We start from the raw sequence: 17,686 nt of genomic DNA on the forward strand, positions 1-17,686 counted from the left end.
TTGCCTCCCTTGGTAACCTCTACCCCTAAGCCAAAGTTCATCCAGGCCTCAAAATATTGTTAGGAAGTCCACAAACACCCTACACATAGGGGCTGGGATCTGTGCGTGCTAGAGCTAAATTTGGAAAATGGAAATAAACCTAGAGGCTAAAGTGGTGAACACATTCAGCCTTTTAAAAAAAACACATATCCCTGTGAAATATATATATATATATGTGTGTGTGTGTATATATATATATATATATGTATATATATATATATATATTAAATTCTCTGTGGTTAGAAACATATTTAAACTAACTAGCCACAGACCACACTAGACCTGCATTCATTCAATGCTGGAATTTTATGCTAAAGACTGAGGTCCTTCTTCTTGGTCAGAAGTAGGTGGCAGTAGAAGTGGTGCCTTGGTTGCCCCACTGAACTGCTCCCTGGGTGGGTCTTCTCTGTATCATGTGTTCTGAGCACATGCAAACCCCTGCTTTAAGGAAAAGGACTGCCTGGGACTTTGGGGTCCCCCCAGGGCTCATGTGTTGTGCCTCACAATGGGAGGAAGCTACAGATGATAAAACAGCCTTGTATAGAAGCAGACGGATCTCACAGGAGGCATATAAATAGGGAAGTCCTGGAGGAGGGACTTTTGCATGGGACCCAAAGTTCAGATTACAGTCACTTTCCTGACAATACATCTTGAAAATCCTGCGTGTATGTATGTGTGCGCGTATATGCTGGTGGTTTTCATCCCTACCTTTTTGCCCAAGCCCTTTCCTACCTCTTAGTAAGGCCTAACAACAAGAGTTTATATGAAACCAAGAATCTGTCCAAGCTTCTCTCAGCCCCCGAATTAGGGACTGAGTGAGGCTGGAGCCCTTTGAAAACAAGATGGCAGAAGTGAAGAAGTGAAAAGCAGTCTCTCTCTTCAGCTTAGGGATGTCCCTCACCCCTTTCACAGCACCAAAGTTTCTTTGCAAAAATAGTATCTGAGATACAAAAGGAAAGGCAGATGTGCTTGTGAATGCATCTCGCCAGGGCCTGGTCCGGGATCAAGGGCTTTACAAGAACACAGGGGTGGGAGCAGCTGTTTCCAAGGTCTCTGGCTGTAGACAACAAAGAGCTGGTCCCCCACAAGGTCAATGTCGGCTAACTGAGACAGTCTTCACAAAAGCTTTCGGTGGAGAATCTCCCAGACCATCCGCTTCCGGAAGTATGGCATGTGTTGCTGTAGGGACACAGAGATACCCTTAATTTTTTTGTTGCTTTTATCCAGACCCAATACTCCTTTCCTTCTCAGGGTTTCAATTAAAATAGCTTCAGTTGCATTTCTGGTCTTTCAAATTGCTCAATTCTTGATTACATGTAATTTTTTCCCATTGTTTTCTATTGTTATCTCTACTGCTATTTTCTCTTATTGTGGCCTTACAAATTTTATTGGGCATCACCAGGAGTGCCCACACTACACCCAAATGTCTCCAAGAATTTTGAGGAGGGTGTCTATCAAGTCCTATATGTTGACCTTTTCAGATGATAGGAGATCTAAGGCTTGAAAATAAAAAAATTACTTTTTAGGGGAAGAGTTACGGAACTGCAAGCGCTAGTTCCACACAAGGGCTATGGTGGAAAAGTCTGGTAAACCCATTAATTTAAAGTGGAGGACACAAACCATAATCTCCAGTTTCAATCCACTTTGGTCTCTGAAGGACAGCATGGACAGAAATAAACAATCACGAACTAAGAGAAGACTGATCAGCTGCATCAAGTGAGGGGCAGGGGCGGGGGCCGCAGGGCAAATTGTGCTAGGAGTACACAAGATATGGCCTGTTCCAGAACCTGACTGCCAACCAGATGAAGAGTAAATGAAGAAAACTTGCTCTGGTCCCAGTTCTCTATTTCTTACAGGATTTGAGGTAGGTGAGGGAAAGGGGCAAAGAAGGCTCTGCTAATGACCAGCATTCCTTGACTACAGCATGTGATATAAGGGAATGCAGCATGTAGTCTACCACTATCCTTCTTTCTCTTGTGATGTGGTCCGTGCGGTAACCACCAGTGTGATGAACCATAGGCAGAGTCCGCTAGGCAGAGCAGATGGAGGGGAAAAACATCTATCGGGCAGCTAGAGACAGGGCTCCTTGCCAAAGGCTCAGCTCACCTGTGTGAAGTTGATTGGTCTGTCTTTGGTAATGCAGTCAGCATATTTGCAAGCAAACATGCCACAGTCGCTTCCATTCATCTGCTGTGGAATTTCCTGAAAGATCAAAAACAACAAAAAGCTGACATCTTTCCAAGCTTCTTTCCTTCATATTAGATTATAAATAAGAACCAAAGGATATAAATGTTACAGGTTTCCCTGAATTCTGAAGAGGTGACCCTAAGTCCCTCACCCAAAACGACACAAGCTTAGAGAAAAAAAAGAATACAGCATCTCAGTCAGATCTTCATATTAATATTCATCTTCGTATCAACCACAGGAGACACAGGGCAGGAGACTATCTTAAGCTTTCATGACACCTAAGGATGTAAAGAAAAGTCCCTCCCATAAGGGCCAATCAGCAACCATTTCCCACAGCAGTGAAAAGCTCAGTAAAACAGCTGGGCATTCAAAAAACCTAGTTCTACATAAGAAACACATGACCAGTTTTCCCACAGACAGCTTACTCTATCTTCCCTGAGGAACCAAACAACAAAGCTGAAGTCCAGCTAGACACTAAGAGAGAAGGTCCCTGAGAATCAAGCAATAAAATCCTATCCTTCCCAAGTACCCTAATCTCAGGATTTCCACCTGATGAGATAGAAATGTACCTGGCTTTTCTTGCTGAAGAGCTGCCAGCCATTGGTGTCAAACTCTTTCCTTTTCTTGTCAATGCTTTCTTGCTTCAGGTATTGCCTAAACGTATTGGGAGAGAAGATGAGCTGTGAGGCACTAGTGATAGCTGCCACACTAAGAATGAGGTTCACAATCCTTAGGAAGGGTTTTCAACTGCACTTCTGAGGAAAACAGTATATAATGCTGGGCAGGGAATCTTTGGATGGCTAAGCTTCCCCTGCAGCTCCCAAAATTCATACCCACTCTGTCAACCCAAGGGAAACAGGACCTCTGCCTCTTACACCCAGGTTCCTTCTACCGATTGTTCCTCCTGAGGAATGAGTTTTGATTCTTTTCCTTGGTTTATATGGTCCTTTAGAATTCGACCTCATGGGAGAAGGTTTCTTTAGCAATATTAAGGCAGTTATTCACTATTTATACTCTTGACTCTCCTGTGTGAAAATTCAATCCAAATCATAATTTGATGAGTGCATACCTCATACAGAGCACTCTTCTTAAGTGCAAACTGTTCACCATTCTGGAACCTATCTCCTACTGGCCACCAGAGTGGCACAGTGGTACAATGAGGAATAGACATTTTGAAAAACAAACAGATAGGGTATAAAGAGATCTATCTGCATTCTGGTTCCCAGCTGAGCCACTAACTACTAGGACCTAAGCATATCAAAGTCACCTCTGTGGGTCTTGGTATCTTCATCTGAAAAATTAGCAGGTTGGATTAGATGACTTCTAAGTAGTTTCAATGTTGACTCTTCATTATTTTAGTGCACTAGGCCAACAGTTGTCCCCATGAGGGCATCTTTCTGGTATTATTATATTATTATTAAACTTTACTTACTCAGACATAAAATATCCATTCTTACTCAATGTGACGACTTCCTTTATTAATCATAATAGCTCCACTAAAGATATCAAAGAACTGACTTCAACAGTAGGAAAAACTCAACATATGTCCAACACCAAACTCTCTTATTCTCAACTCCCTACTTACAGGAGGATCCTGCAGGCTTCATTGTTTATTCCACCCATAGAGTCATAATAAGTAATGTTCTTCTTCCGAAAGTCCACAACCTGGGGATAAAAAAAATTCTGTGTGTTCATAAAATAAGAAAAATAGTCTCTCAGCTTTCACTTCCCCAGAACTTGGAACCTTTTGCCAGATTTCCTGTGAAATCATGACAAGTTTGACTGATATTTTGCATTATACCATGCTTATATTGCAGAGGGAAGAATAGGGGACTATTTACGTAGTACTGTTGTGGCCTCATTAATGGCCCTGAAATCTTTTTCTAGTACTTAGGTTCTCCATCTGCCATGTGGGCAACAGTGAAGACAGACATACTCTTCAGAGACTGTAAGATGAATGAGATCATTTCCAGACGGTTTCAGAAAGATGGTAAAATAGTCAGTCGTTTGTTTCTTTATGTGGAGAATTTCTCTTTAGCTTTAATTTTTCAAATGTAATTCAAAAATAGATTGTAAGGTAACTTTTGTATTTTTATTAATATATTAAATGAATGTATCCATGTTCTCAGAGTCATAAAAGATATTAAACTATCAAGTATGCAAGGCAAGTCATAATTGGGGCAGAAAGTACGTCACAGAATCTGAGTTGGCAGTATCATTAAAAAGTCACTTTTTCACCCCCTGCCTTGTCTTGAGAATGTTTAGCCTTACAACTCCCTTTTAAATATTTCCAGAAAAGGAAACTCCACAACTTTCTTCAAAATCTAAGTATCTCCCACTCTTGACAGGAAGTTCACTAATCTATCCAATTTTTAGGCAACAAAAAATGTAGAATACTCACTACTCTGTATGTTCTATAATTCTGTAGATTTCTTTTAAATTTGATTAAAAGTAAGAGAGGTACTCACAGCAAGACACCAGTGCACTCCTAGGTGAATGGGCACCAAAAGAATATCAACAGAAAATACATCCACTTTCTTTGTCCAACGTTTCACTGCCTGATAACCAGCCGTTTTTAACTTAGTGAAAAAAAAGGTATTAAATGCATGCACACTTGGCAATCCCTTTTCTTTACTTCGCTCCATCAACATATTCATGTAGAAATTGATTATCTGTGGGAAGAAATTGAATATATTAAAATAGATACTCAGTCCTTTCAAAAGAGTTGTGTTGTATGAAGGAAAAGTAGTTGCTGTTTCCTTATCAATTAAGACTTCAACGCCCCAAAGCCTCATGCCCCTACATCAAATTCCGGAGGGCTGAGCTATAGATCTACAGATATCTTATGGGGTTGAGGATCCATATGGGCACATGCTAGTCTGATCTGTAGAAGACTGAGGATTAGGTCCAAAAGTGAGGAGGAGGAAGAGGAAGGGGTGCTACAAGGTGAGACTCAGAGAAAAGGAAAGGAAGGAACCAAGTAGTTTGATAAGACACATTAGAGGTATTTTAGTCTACTGGGACTGGATGAGCAACTTAAATGAATTCTGAGCTCACAGCCTAGTGTAATATAAGTGAAGACCAACAGTTGAGTCCTTAGATGTGGGTCACCTGGATTTGCACAGACCGAAAACTGTTCCACAACTGAAGACTGCCTTTTCAGCCTAGTACGTCGGCTTTCAGAGATGACTGGCTCTCGTCTCAAGCAGAACTGAGTGACAGAATAAACCATCAAATGTACTAGAAAAAACACTTCTCAACTGCCTATTTGCTCGGCATTGTCACCTTTGCAAAGGTAGACATGGATATCATATAAAAGCCTACATTACATGAGACCTAAAAGTCCAGACACAAACAAGAAGAGTCAAGTTTTCCTCCAGAATCTGTATGGTTAGCTTTCTCATTTTTGTTGATTCCATATAGGCCTCCAATATCAAGCATGAGTTCAAGAAATTTAAATGCTTGATATGGAAGATACAGGATTCTTTCTGTTAACAAAACAATGTATTCTCTATTAGTGACTGTTGACTATGGTCCCTTTAGGTCCCACTCCTTGGTACTAAAGCCTGAAAGTTACTGTGCCGGAAGTTACTGCATACTTACTTTATGTGGCCAGCTGAGGCCAGGCCAGTGTCTGTCAACTGCAAGGAATGAATGGGCTAACTGATGCACATCTTGGAAATATGACTAAGAAAACAGGCACATTTTTCAGAATGCTTTTTGGGGAATGGGAAAACGCCCCTGTCCTTTGACAAATATTTACACACGAGGATGCCAGAGCAGTGAGCTACTGCCCAACAGTAGGCAACTACATACTGGGTAGGCAGCAGGGAACACTGCCAGGAACACACCGAAACATGGTCTAGACTAGAGAAAGGGCCTATAGACGAGGATGCCTCAGCAGCTGCAGGGAAACCACACTCGCCATGAAGCAAAGCTCTGAGGGTGGGGGTGGAGGGGACTGGGACTGAAGAAAGACACTGTTCTGCTTGCATCTCTGAAGACCAAGCAACAGGCCCAGCAGGTCCAGAGGACTTAAGCTGTGGCTGATCCTCTGCCTAGTGTGATGCTCGGCAGATACCTGGAGCTCAGTTATTTTAAATAATAATAATGAATCAAAACATAATTAAGGTTGCAGATTTCTCAAACTGAGCTTTTTAATCTAACTCTGACCCCAAGGATAATGGTGCCAAAGGTCGATTTCAGACTTGTGAAAGGCAGCCAGGAATGCAGGAAGACCTGCCCAATAAGTAGAGATTTCTAGGCTATAAAACTACATCTTCTAGAGAGAGAAAACCAGCAAGAAAGGATCGATTCTTCCGGTCTTCTGCTCATCCCACAATATTAGCCATGTTATGAGGCTAAGACCTTTAATCCAAGGGGTTAAGTGAATAGGCAGATGACCTATCAGTCACTGTACGCCAAACCTTCCATGGGCAGACAAAAGTCATGTACTAGAAAGGCAATACAGACTCAAGCAGAAAGTAGAGAGCAGGCAGAGAAATAAAGACAGCCAAGCACATGAAAGCCATGGAGATGAATCTCCTTTAGGTGCCCTTCAGAGGGGCATCATTTTGAGGTCATTACCCTGAAGTATAAAAGGATGACATAAATGAGTATCATGCTACCCATGATTTTCCTATGCTTTAGGAGGAAAGAGTTCCAGAAGCCAAGAAGTTAGACTTACATAGCCTGGGTTGTTTGGTTTCTTATTTTTGTGTTTTTATTTTGAGAGTGTGGACTATAAAGCTAAAGACCAACCCAGCTTAAGATGAACAGAGACCTAATGATTCAGGATACACATTATCCATTTCCTTTGAGAACTCCTCTTCCATTGCTTAAGTTCTGCCTCCAACCACGGTTTCTCCACTGCCAGGGAAATGGCCTCCTCCAAAGTCAGCTTATTAATTAGCTCTAAGGAATTGTCTGGGCTCTTTTTCATTTCCCCTATATCCCAGTAGGAGGGAGCTTGGTGGCCCCAGTGTCCTCCCCATTAGCTGAGGATGTATAATTTGAAATCTGAGGCAGAACTGAAACCCCAGTTTCCTCAGTTTTGCAGCTATTACTCTGTCCAAATGAGGAAAATTGCCATAGTGCAGCCAAGACACAGTTCTACCAAAAAAACAAGCTAGGAGTTAGAGAACAAAAAGAATCCTACATGTCATCTCACAGAGGACGGCTGAAGATGAAGGAAAAAGAAATGAGAGAAGGGATCACAGTGCTTAAGATGAAAGAGAAGCAGGGATAGGAATTTGCTTATATTTTGTGAAGACAAGGGTCCCTCTCCTCCCAAGGGGAGAGCCCTTCTGCACACAAGACTCTGTTAGCTCCAAAAAATCTTGAATACCCCTTCAAATAGGGGGCTAAAAGTAGTCAATCAGCACTGTGCTACTGTTTGTCTTGCCAATTCACCAGCATCTGGGGACAATTGCCAGTGTTGGTCCACCTGTCCCTCTTTCTGGGGCCCACACTTGTCTGTCTGCTTGCTGCAGCTCCAGTGCCTCAGGAGCTGCCCTTTCCGCTGCCTTCACAGCCTTGGCTATGAGCGCCTGCTTGTCTATGCAGGGCTTTTTGGGGGGGGCGGGGTGGGACTGTTGTTTATAGTGTCTTGTTCTTTTGTGATTTTATCTGAAGAGCTGCCAGGCTGAAGCTGGAAAACTTTCTCTTTAAAGGAAAAGCCTACAATGTTTTTAAGCTAAGGACTCAATCCTTTTCCTGTATGTTACCACAATGGCATAAATGACCACTGCTATCTATACCTTCTTTCTCACCCAGTAAACCAGCCAAACTATTGTTTTCTCATCCTTTTGGAAGTAAAATACCCCACTAACAGTAAAATTTTAACTTTTAACCCTTCCCTATTTTACACTCTGAACCTTTTTTTTTTTTTAAAGATTTATTTTTATTTGAGAGAGAGAGAGAGAAAGAGAAGACCATGCACACAAATGGGGGGAAGGGCAGAGAGAGATAATCTTCAACAGACTCCTTGCTGAGCGTGCAGTCTGATGCTGCTACTCTATCTCAGAGCCCTGAGATCACAGAACTGAGCTGTAACCAAGAATCACACGCTTAACCAACTGAGCCACCCAGGCACCCCTGAACCTTTCTAACTGGCTCTAGGGAAAAAATGTCCTGAAAGTTGTGGGTATAACAGTGCTCCTACGTAGAAACCAAGACAAGCTTTGGTGGGGAAAAAGCCATTTTTCCTATTTTACTTCTCTATGTTCTCACCTTGACCTTCCTGTTCTGATTTTTAAATTAAATCTACCCCTTTTGACCACAAAGCCCAAAAGACCAGCCAAGCAGCAGCATTTAAATAGTATGAGTCAGAAGATCATTCACTCCTAAGATCTAGACTATACTTACAGGGATCATTTCTATAGTTTGTTAACCTAATTAATATAAACTGTAGACTTCAGGTAAGCTCTGTGTATTGCATTTCTCACTGTGAACACATACCCAGGATTCTTCTCCCATGGAAATTCAAGTAATGAATTATTAGAATCACTGCTAAAGTTTTAGAAAAAGACAGGCAGGCAACACCTATTTTTATGGAGTTGTGACAACTGTAATTATAATTCTCCATGACCCTGCATAAATCCCTGGTTTACCCAAAGGACTACTTCTATTAAAAAAACACTTTAAGAAGTAACTATAATGATGTGGAATCTACCAGTGAGTCACGTTAGAAACACTCAAATTTCCATTCTGATCATTTTATTCTACATGTAAGAGTACATTGCATATGATAGACACATCATATTCACTTAACTAATTTATCTCATTTTGCCTAGGGTCTCCCCCATCCCCTCATGGAATCAGTTTTTACTTCCTAAGGCAAACTTATTCCCTGTGTTAGGCTTGTCTAGTTGGGATTAACATTCTGTAAGCTGTTTCCTCTCTTCACTGGGCAATACTTAAATTTAACGGCTCCTTGGAAATAACCAGAAAGCTATGACAACTACCAATTCCCCATTTCCACTTTTGTTATGAAAGAATGCTAGACAGAGTTATGTGCTCTGATTTCAGATGCTGATTCCACAATAAAAATCAGATGACCCCAGTATACCCCTTATTAAGTCTCACTTCTTACTTTCCCACTATCAATCAAGTAAGAATACTTTCTCTATATACAAGGCTACTGTGATGTAAAATAGCTGAAAGACACCTCTTTCTTTTCAGAGATGAGACCTACAAAATAGGTAATTGGTCTGCCTTGTTAGCTTGGTCATCAGTGTAGTCAGTCTGCTATATAAAATCCACCTTATTTCCTCCTGCATTCCCTCATTCCCCACATAGTATTAGTCTTTTCCTTACGGTGTTCCCCCTAGCTAGGAAAAAGTCAGAAATACAGTGTTCCAACAGTTTAATGCTTTTGCATTTTGGAAGCAACTACAATAATTAACAAGGGTGTACAAAATAAAACCAGAAAAAAAAAAAGACATGTCTGCTTGTTATTTTCCCAATTCATCCAAGTAAATTACTAGTAAGGGATGACAGGAAGTACAGAGTCCTGGAGGGAAAATGAAGAGACTGAAGTGCAATATCATCCTGTTTCTCCACATGGGACAGAGCACATTTAGTGCTGTCTAGAAGAGGAAGTGTTTCCTGCCCACAAGCATTTGGGTACATGGGATCCATCTACCTAATCTGGCTTTCTACATCCTTAACAACTTTCTATTTCTCCCACTGATTATTGAGAAAGGTGTTGAAATCTCCAATGATAATTACAGCTTTGTCTATTTCTCCTTTCAGTTTCATAAGTTTTGCTTCATATATTTTGAATTTCTCTTACTAGGTGTGTTCATCTCTAGGTTAAGTCCTCTTGAAGAATTTATCCCTTTCAAAATGTTTGTCACTGGTAATATTCTTTGCTCTGAAATATACTTGGTATGATATTAATATAGTTACTTCATCTTTCTCTTGATTAGTTTTTGCATAGCGTATTTTTTCTATCCATTTACTTTTAACCTATCTGTGTCTTCACATTTAAAATGGGTTTCTTGGGGAGCCAGCTGGCTCAGTTGGAAGAACATACAACTCTTGATCTCAGGGTCATGAATTTGAGCTCCATGTTGGGTGTAAAGATTACAAACAAAACAAAAAAACCAAAAACCCCAGGAAATTTCTAATAAACAAATAAATAAAATAAAATAAAATGGTTTTCTTATAAACAGCTCTTTTCTTACCCAATATGACAAGCTCTGCCTTTTAACCGGATGTTTAATCTATACTTTCCAGTATGGTAGCCACAAGTTGAATGTGACTACTGAGCACTTGAAAAATGACTAACCCAAACTGTGCCATAAACATAAATATGCTGTAAGTAGAAAATGTGCACTATACTTTAAAGGAAAGATACCTCTTTAATAAAATTTCACTATTTATTACATGCCAAAATGACAAATTTTACATATATGGTGTTCAGTAAAATATATTATTAGAATTAATTTTACTGGGGTGCCTGGGTGGCTCAGTTAGTTAAGTGTCTGCCTTTGGCTCAGGTCATGATCCCGGGGTCCTAGAATTGAGCCCCATGTCAGGCTCCCTGCTCAGTGGGGAATCTGCTTCTCCTTCTCCCTCTGCTACTCCCCCACTCCTGGCTCATGCCTTCTCTCTCAAAAAGATAAATTTCTTAAAAAAAATTAATTTTATCTGTTTCTTTTTAGTTTTCTCAATATGACTACTAGAAAATTTAAAATTACCTATGTGGGGGCGCCTGGATGGCTCAGTGGGTTAAAGCCTCTGCCTTCGGCTCAGGTCATGATCCCAGGGTCCCACAGTGGGCTCTGCTCAACGGAGAGCCTGCTTCCTCCCCTCTCTCTCTCTCTCCCTGCCTCTCTGCCTGCTTGTGATCTCTGTCAAATAAATAAATAAAATCTTTAAAAAAAATTACCTATGTGGTTCACATTATATTTCTATTGGGCATGCTGGGTTAGATCTTTTACATTTATTTATTTATTTATTTTTAAGATTTTATTTATTTGTCAGAGAGAGAGGAGCAAGAGCGAGCACAGGCAGACAGAGTGGCAGACAGAGGCAGAGGGAGAAGCAGGCTCCCTGCCAAGCAAGGAGCCTGATGTGAGACTCGATCCCAGGATGCTGGGATCATGACCTGAGCTGAAGGCAGCTGTTTAACCAACTGAGTCACCCAAGCGTCCCAGATCGTTTACCTTTAATGTGATTACTGATATCGATGAGTTTAAATCTACCATCATGCTCTTTTTTTCTATTTGTCCTATCTGTTCTCCCTTTTTTCTTTTCTCCCTGCCTTCCTTTGGGTTATTTTTTTTCCATTTTATATGTTTATTAACTCTTTTTATTTTTATTTTCAGTGGTTGCTCCAGGATTTATAATATAGGTCTTTACCTGATGACAGTCTATCTTCATATAACATTATATCACTTCATGTACTGTGTAAAAATTTAATAGTATGTACTTCCTCTTCCCCACTTTTCTGTTATGACAAAACATAAAATGTAATATAAAAATCCCATAATACATTTCTGCTTTAACTAGCCAATTGTCCTACAGAGATATTTAAAAAAAAAATCAGATCATTTCCACTGCTTTTCTTTCCTTTATATAGACTGAAATTTCCACCTCATAGTTTCCTTCTGCCTGAAGAATATCCTTTAGTGTATATATATATATATATATATATATATATATATATATAATTTTTTTTAAGTATTTCTTATAATACAGGTCTGCTGGTGGTGCATTCTCTCAGCATTTGTCTGAAAAAAAGTATTTTTTAAAAGATGTATTTGTTACATATAGAATATAAATTGACAAGGTTTTTTTTTTTCTTTCCTTTCAGTACCTTAAAAATGTAGCTACACTGTCTCCATGCCTACATGTACTTCTGTCTTGTATTCCTCTAGTACATCACGTGTCTGTTTTTCTCTGGTTGCTTTTATCACTGATTTTCAGCAACTTATTATACTTTTTAGTATAGAGTTTCTTCTACTTAGGGTATGCTGAATTTCTTGGATCTGCCAGTCTAAGTTTCCAAATTTGGAAAATCTACCATTATTTTCTTCAAACTTTTTTTCTGATACCACTTACACTTAACTCTTCCTTCTGAGACTCTAATTACAGCTCAGAATGCTTGATATTGTCCCACAGCTCACATATACTCATCTTTCTTCAGCCTTTTTTTCTGTTTCATTTGGATTGTTCCTACTGCTATATCTTCTAGTTCACTAGTGTTTTCCTCTGTAGTGTCCAATATAATGTTAATCCTACCTCGTATATTTTTTCTTTCAAAAACTGTGTTTTTCACCCCTTAGAAGTTCAATTTGGGTCTTCTTTTACATTTTCCATTTTTCTCATCAAAATGTCAATTTTCCTCTAAATTCCTGAACATATAGAATGTGTTTGTAATATCCTGCCAATGTATGCTAGTTCTGTCATTTTTGTCATTTCTGAGTATTTCTGGTTTTTTCCCTGGTAATAAGTTGCATTTTCCTTCCACCTTGCATGCCTGGTATTATTTGAATGGAAGCTGGACACTGGTTTCATGTTTTTTGGGTTTTGTTGTTACTAGAATATGTTTGTATTCCTTTAAATATTGTTGGTCTTTTGTTCTGTGATACAGTTAAGTCACTTGAATCAGTTTCAAGCTTTCAAGATTTGTATTTAACTTTGCTACCACTGGTCCAAAGTGGCCTTTATTCTAGGGCCAGTTTGGCCCCACTCCTGAGGTAATGTCCTTTTGAGGCCTTTATTCATTGCCACATGATTTTTCCATTCTTAACTGGTTGGAATATGAACTATTCTAAGCACTTAGCTCTGAGCTTTGTTCTGATTCCTTCTTCCTGGTGGTTCTTTCCCCAGCCTCTGGTAGTTTCTTCCAATCTATGTACAGACTGGTGCTCAAAGATTTGGGGTGGGGGGGCTCTGCATATCTCTGAAGCTTTCTCTTTGTGCAGCAACCTCCCCTTCAGTATTTTAACCTCACAAATCTTAGCCCCTTTCACCTCCCTGAACTCTGAACCATGTCTCCTCCACTAAGCAAGACTGTCAGGCACTGCTAGATTCTACCAGCTCTCTACCCTCAACATACCATCCTAGTGAGGTTGGGAAATCATCAGCTCATCCCTTTCATTTTCCTCCTCTCAGGGATCTCTGTTATTCACTGTCTGAAAATTTTCGTTTCATGTTTTGATTAGTTTTCTGGCTAAGCTGTATATGTGCTGCTGAAGCGAGCACAGTTTTCTGGTTAAGCTGAAAGAGTAAACCTGATCCATCTTATTCTATTATGACCAGAAATAGAAGTCATATCCATTCACTTGTATGCCCAAGTAATTTCCATATATCTTTAAATTTATCTGATGCCTTATAAAGCAATACTTAGGCCCTCTACGAAGTAGAACTGTCATGCCATAAAGCAGAATCATCAAGCCACTGGATCACAGAAGTCATCTAATGTAATCACCTGGAATTAATAAATAATTTTTAGTGCTGACATCCATTTAAAAATATTTCTTTTTTGCTTCTTGATTATGATTTTCAATCTACTTTTGCAACTAATTCTTCCTCTCTTTAACCCTGACCTCCTTCCCTTAATTAGCTATTTCTATTAACGATTAATCACCAGACCTAGTACAGAAATTGCCATCTATAACGTCCCTGGTCTTCTCAGCCTTGCAGCCACCTTTTGTATTCTTTACAAAGACAGCCAATTTCCACATTCCATTTCTGAGAAGTTTCATTTTCTTACATCGAGTTAAAAATGTCAGCCCTATCAACCAATTATTAGACCTTTAAAGCTACACAGAATTTATTCATCTGTACATAAATCCATTCACAAAAACCTATGTTTGAAAGCCTATTTTATAAACAAGCAATGTAGCCTACTCTTTTAGGGAAGTGACCGGAGAAAGGGTAGTCTAATGGCTTTCTGCATGTATTCTAAATATAGGACTTCTGAATTTTATTTTCCTTATAAACTAATTCTGATCCTTTTCATTTCCAGGATCTTATATTTCTTTCTTTCTTATCTTTTTTTTTAAGATTTTATTTATTTATTGTCAGAGAGAGAGAGAGCACAAGCAGGCAGAGTGGCAGGCAGAGGCGGAGAGAGAAGCAGGCTCCCTGCTGAGCAAGGAGCTGGAGGCGGGACTCAATCCCAGGACCCTGAGATCATGACCCAAGTGGAAGGCAGCAGCTTAACAGACTGAGCCACCCAGGCATCCCAAGGATCTTGTATTTCTTGTCCATAAAATGGTAGGAATAACATGCCAGTCACCTTATTTTGGAGAAAGATTTAAAAGCAGCCTATAAAACTGATAGGATATACAGAAAGAAAATAAATGGCTATTAATGAAAATATCTATTTGAGGGAGGGACCGGATTGAAGAGAGCACAAATTACTTGCAAAAGATGACTCAGAATTCACAACCGAGAAAAAGAATTATGTATTTTTAAATGAATATGAATACTTGGGATATCTACTAATTCCTCATCAGAATGTTAGCTTCTCACAAACAGTAACTTTGAAAGCCTGAGAAGTACTGTACTTTGAAAATAGTGCTTTCCAAAATAGTTACCATCATCACATATGTGTGAATTGGTACCTGCTTTCAAAGTTAACATTCTGAACTCAGAATACAAGCACTCTCTACAAAAGTTATGGGTAGGTGTCATAGAGATGAAGTAGAAAAGGAATCTTTCCTTCTCTTCTACTTTTCTAAATAATGTAATTTCCATGAACTTTGCTTGCTAAAGATCCAATTTTTGATGGGCCGGGAGAATAGAAAACATGTTCTGATGAATGCCGCCTCTGTAAGGGATCTCACCAAGGAGCTCACCGAGGTAACTGCCACAGTAAACAGCAGGGACTCAGCTCATATCCTACTCATTGCCGCCCTCTAGGAGGCTTTGCATAATTTACAGCAAATGAGCTACAATCCCAATACAACAACTGATCCCTTTCCATTTGGCAATGGCAGGCAGAAATTGGCAAGAAACCATACATTAATGTCTTCAAATAAAAAAACATTTAATTGATGGATACTTTTGACAGTCCTTGATTTCCATTTTGCCCTTTTATCTGGTGAACTCTTTTTTTGTCCTGTTATGTGACCCAATATTCTAATATCATTATTTTGAGCCAAAAGAAGCAAGAGGCTTCCCCTAAAGCAAAACAGTATCAAACCATACCTTCCTTACCATTCTTGTTCAAAGATATTATTCAGGGAATAATGAACTTCTGAAATCTTTATTTTATTTTATTTTTAAAAGATTTTATTTATTTATTTATTTATTTGACAGAGAGTGAGAGAGGACAAGCAGGGGAAGCGGCAGAGGGAGAGGAAGAAGCTGGCTCCCTGCTGAGCAGGGACCCCCCCCCCCCCCCCATGCAGAACTTGATCAGAGAACCATGAGATCATGACCTGAGCAGAAGATAGCCATTTAACTGGCTGAGGCACCCAGGAGCCCCTGAAATCTGTATTTTAGAAACTGATCAGGGGCAAAGAGAATGGGGCTAGTCTAGCTGCCCCCAGAGAAAATCAACATGCTGGGCATGGCATATGGCTCTCAAATTCTACACATCTAACCCTAAGACAGGATCCAATTTAGGATTCTGAGGCAGTACAATATATAACAGATAAGACCCAATGCTTGGGTCTAAATCCTGGCTCTGCTACTTACTGGCCATGTAACCTTGAAAGTTTCTTAATCTTTCCATGCTTTGTTTCTTCATCTATAAAATAGAAATGGTTAAACTACAGTATATACCTCCAAGGTCTGTGGCGACTATTATAACAAATAGAACATATAAAACATAATAGTGCCCAACATGATGTAAATGCTCAATAGATGTTAGCAAATATTATTATTTGGAAGATCCTAAGCATACAAGAACAGATTATAGATATCTAGAATATCTAGTGCTTATTATACGGAGTATCTAAAAATCTTTCACAGCTATAAAGTTTTGAGTAACCCAAAATATAAGGCAGGGATGTTTCTACTGAGCCTAAGAAAGGAAGCAAGTACTTAGAGAAAAAAACTGCAACCCCATCTCTTCCTTTGCTGTGAAAAATACCCTTCTGAAATAAAACAGTCTCCTCCAGGTTTAAGAATGGGGACAGAATAGTTTAAAGACTGTAATTAATCTACTTAAAATTATTAGCAGGAGCTGAGGGCCATACCTTTCTTTCAACCCAGTACATCAAATATTTAATAATATAACTTTTTCAATGTCAGTATATTTAATAACATACCTTTTTCAATATCATATATAAATGCAGGCTATTTTAGAAAGCTTAAGTCTCATAACCTAGGTAACCTGGAACAAGTACAGAAAGATGAAAAAGGAAGTAGAAATGGAAGCCATGATGGAAATGATGGCAACACAGTCAGAGCTGTTAAAAATCTACTCAGAAGATGTGAACTGCAGGGTAGGTGCCTTAAAAAGAATGAGAGCCAAATGTCCTCTCCCTCAGTGTCTAGATCTTCCACACACAACAAGGTAAATCAGCAGTTCTCAGGCTCACAGGTATAGATAAAAAAATCAGCTGAGGTTATTTGTTTAAAATGCATTTCTCCACCACAGTGTCTCATACTTACTCAGGAGAACAGACAAACATAGGAGAGCCAATTCTACGTAGGTCATCTGAGGACCACACTTGGAGAAAAGATAATGCCTTGATTTAGCTTCTACTTAATGCTCACTATTTGAATATAAAAACAGGTGCGAGATTACCTCATCATTGAGCCAGTTCAGATGGTTTAGAGTTTGAATATCTTTGCGTGTAATGGTTAAGCGGAATGCTTCACTCAGAACTTCATCCTGGTTCCCATTACGAAATACATTCTTTATTTCCTTCTCCATTTCCTAGGGAACCAAGAGGTACCAGAGATGACGCCTACATGGCTACAGACTAGATTTCTCACCAAAGCTCATATAATCCCTAGGCTATATTTATCAGTAATCAACTGTTCACTTCTAACATTTTGGTTTGATTTCTATTCCTTCCAGTAATTTCCTGGGTTACTTCCTTTCATCCCATCTTGTCCTCCCTTCTCATTTGCAGCACAAAGTTTCAGACCCTTCTTTCTTTTATTCCTAAGTCTGAAATAACCTTCTGCTATCAGATTTTCTAAGTCCACAAGAAGACCTAATTATATTTCATATCTTTGGTCCATACAATTTCCTAGTAAATAGAATCTTTCCCAAAGGGTAGTCAGGGGATAAAGGTAATGTCTTCAGACACATTTTCATAGAAAAAAATTAGACTTCTTAAATGTAAATTATGGACTTCAAGACAACTATAATAAATGTGTTATACTTACCAGCTATAGGATAGTTTTTCCAACAGAAGAATGGATTAAGGAACAGATTATCTTAAATGTACAAAGACTTTTATATATTTTCCAAGTTTTTATACTTACTTTTTACTACTTAAAAAGAACCATAAGCCTCAGCTTACTACTATTTGATGTC

General features: G+C 39.2%; 1 protein-coding gene across 2 annotated transcripts in view; it reads right to left on the minus strand.

Annotated features, from left to right (window-relative positions):
• Positions 1-893: 893 nt before the first annotated feature.
• SENP1 (SUMO specific peptidase 1) overlaps positions 894-17,686 on the minus strand; it is a 48,659-nt gene continuing 31,866 nt past the window's right edge. For both annotated transcript variants that reach the window (XM_059402989.1, XM_059402990.1), the window contains exons 13-18: positions 16,946-17,077; positions 4,695-4,898; positions 3,812-3,891; positions 2,796-2,880; positions 2,146-2,241; positions 894-1,218 (exon numbers count right to left, since the gene is read on the minus strand). In XM_059402989.1, coding sequence (XP_059258972.1) covers positions 1,156-1,218; positions 2,146-2,241; positions 2,796-2,880; positions 3,812-3,891; positions 4,695-4,898; positions 16,946-17,077 — 660 coding nt within the window. In that variant the 3' untranslated portion in view covers positions 894-1,155. The remainder of the gene's footprint in view (positions 1,219-2,145; positions 2,242-2,795; positions 2,881-3,811; positions 3,892-4,694; positions 4,899-16,945; positions 17,078-17,686) is intronic.

The sequence above is a fragment of the Mustela nigripes genome, chromosome 6 (genome assembly GCF_022355385.1).
Source record: "Mustela nigripes isolate SB6536 chromosome 6, MUSNIG.SB6536, whole genome shotgun sequence".
NCBI classification, from domain to species: domain Eukaryota; kingdom Metazoa; phylum Chordata; class Mammalia; order Carnivora; family Mustelidae; genus Mustela; species Mustela nigripes.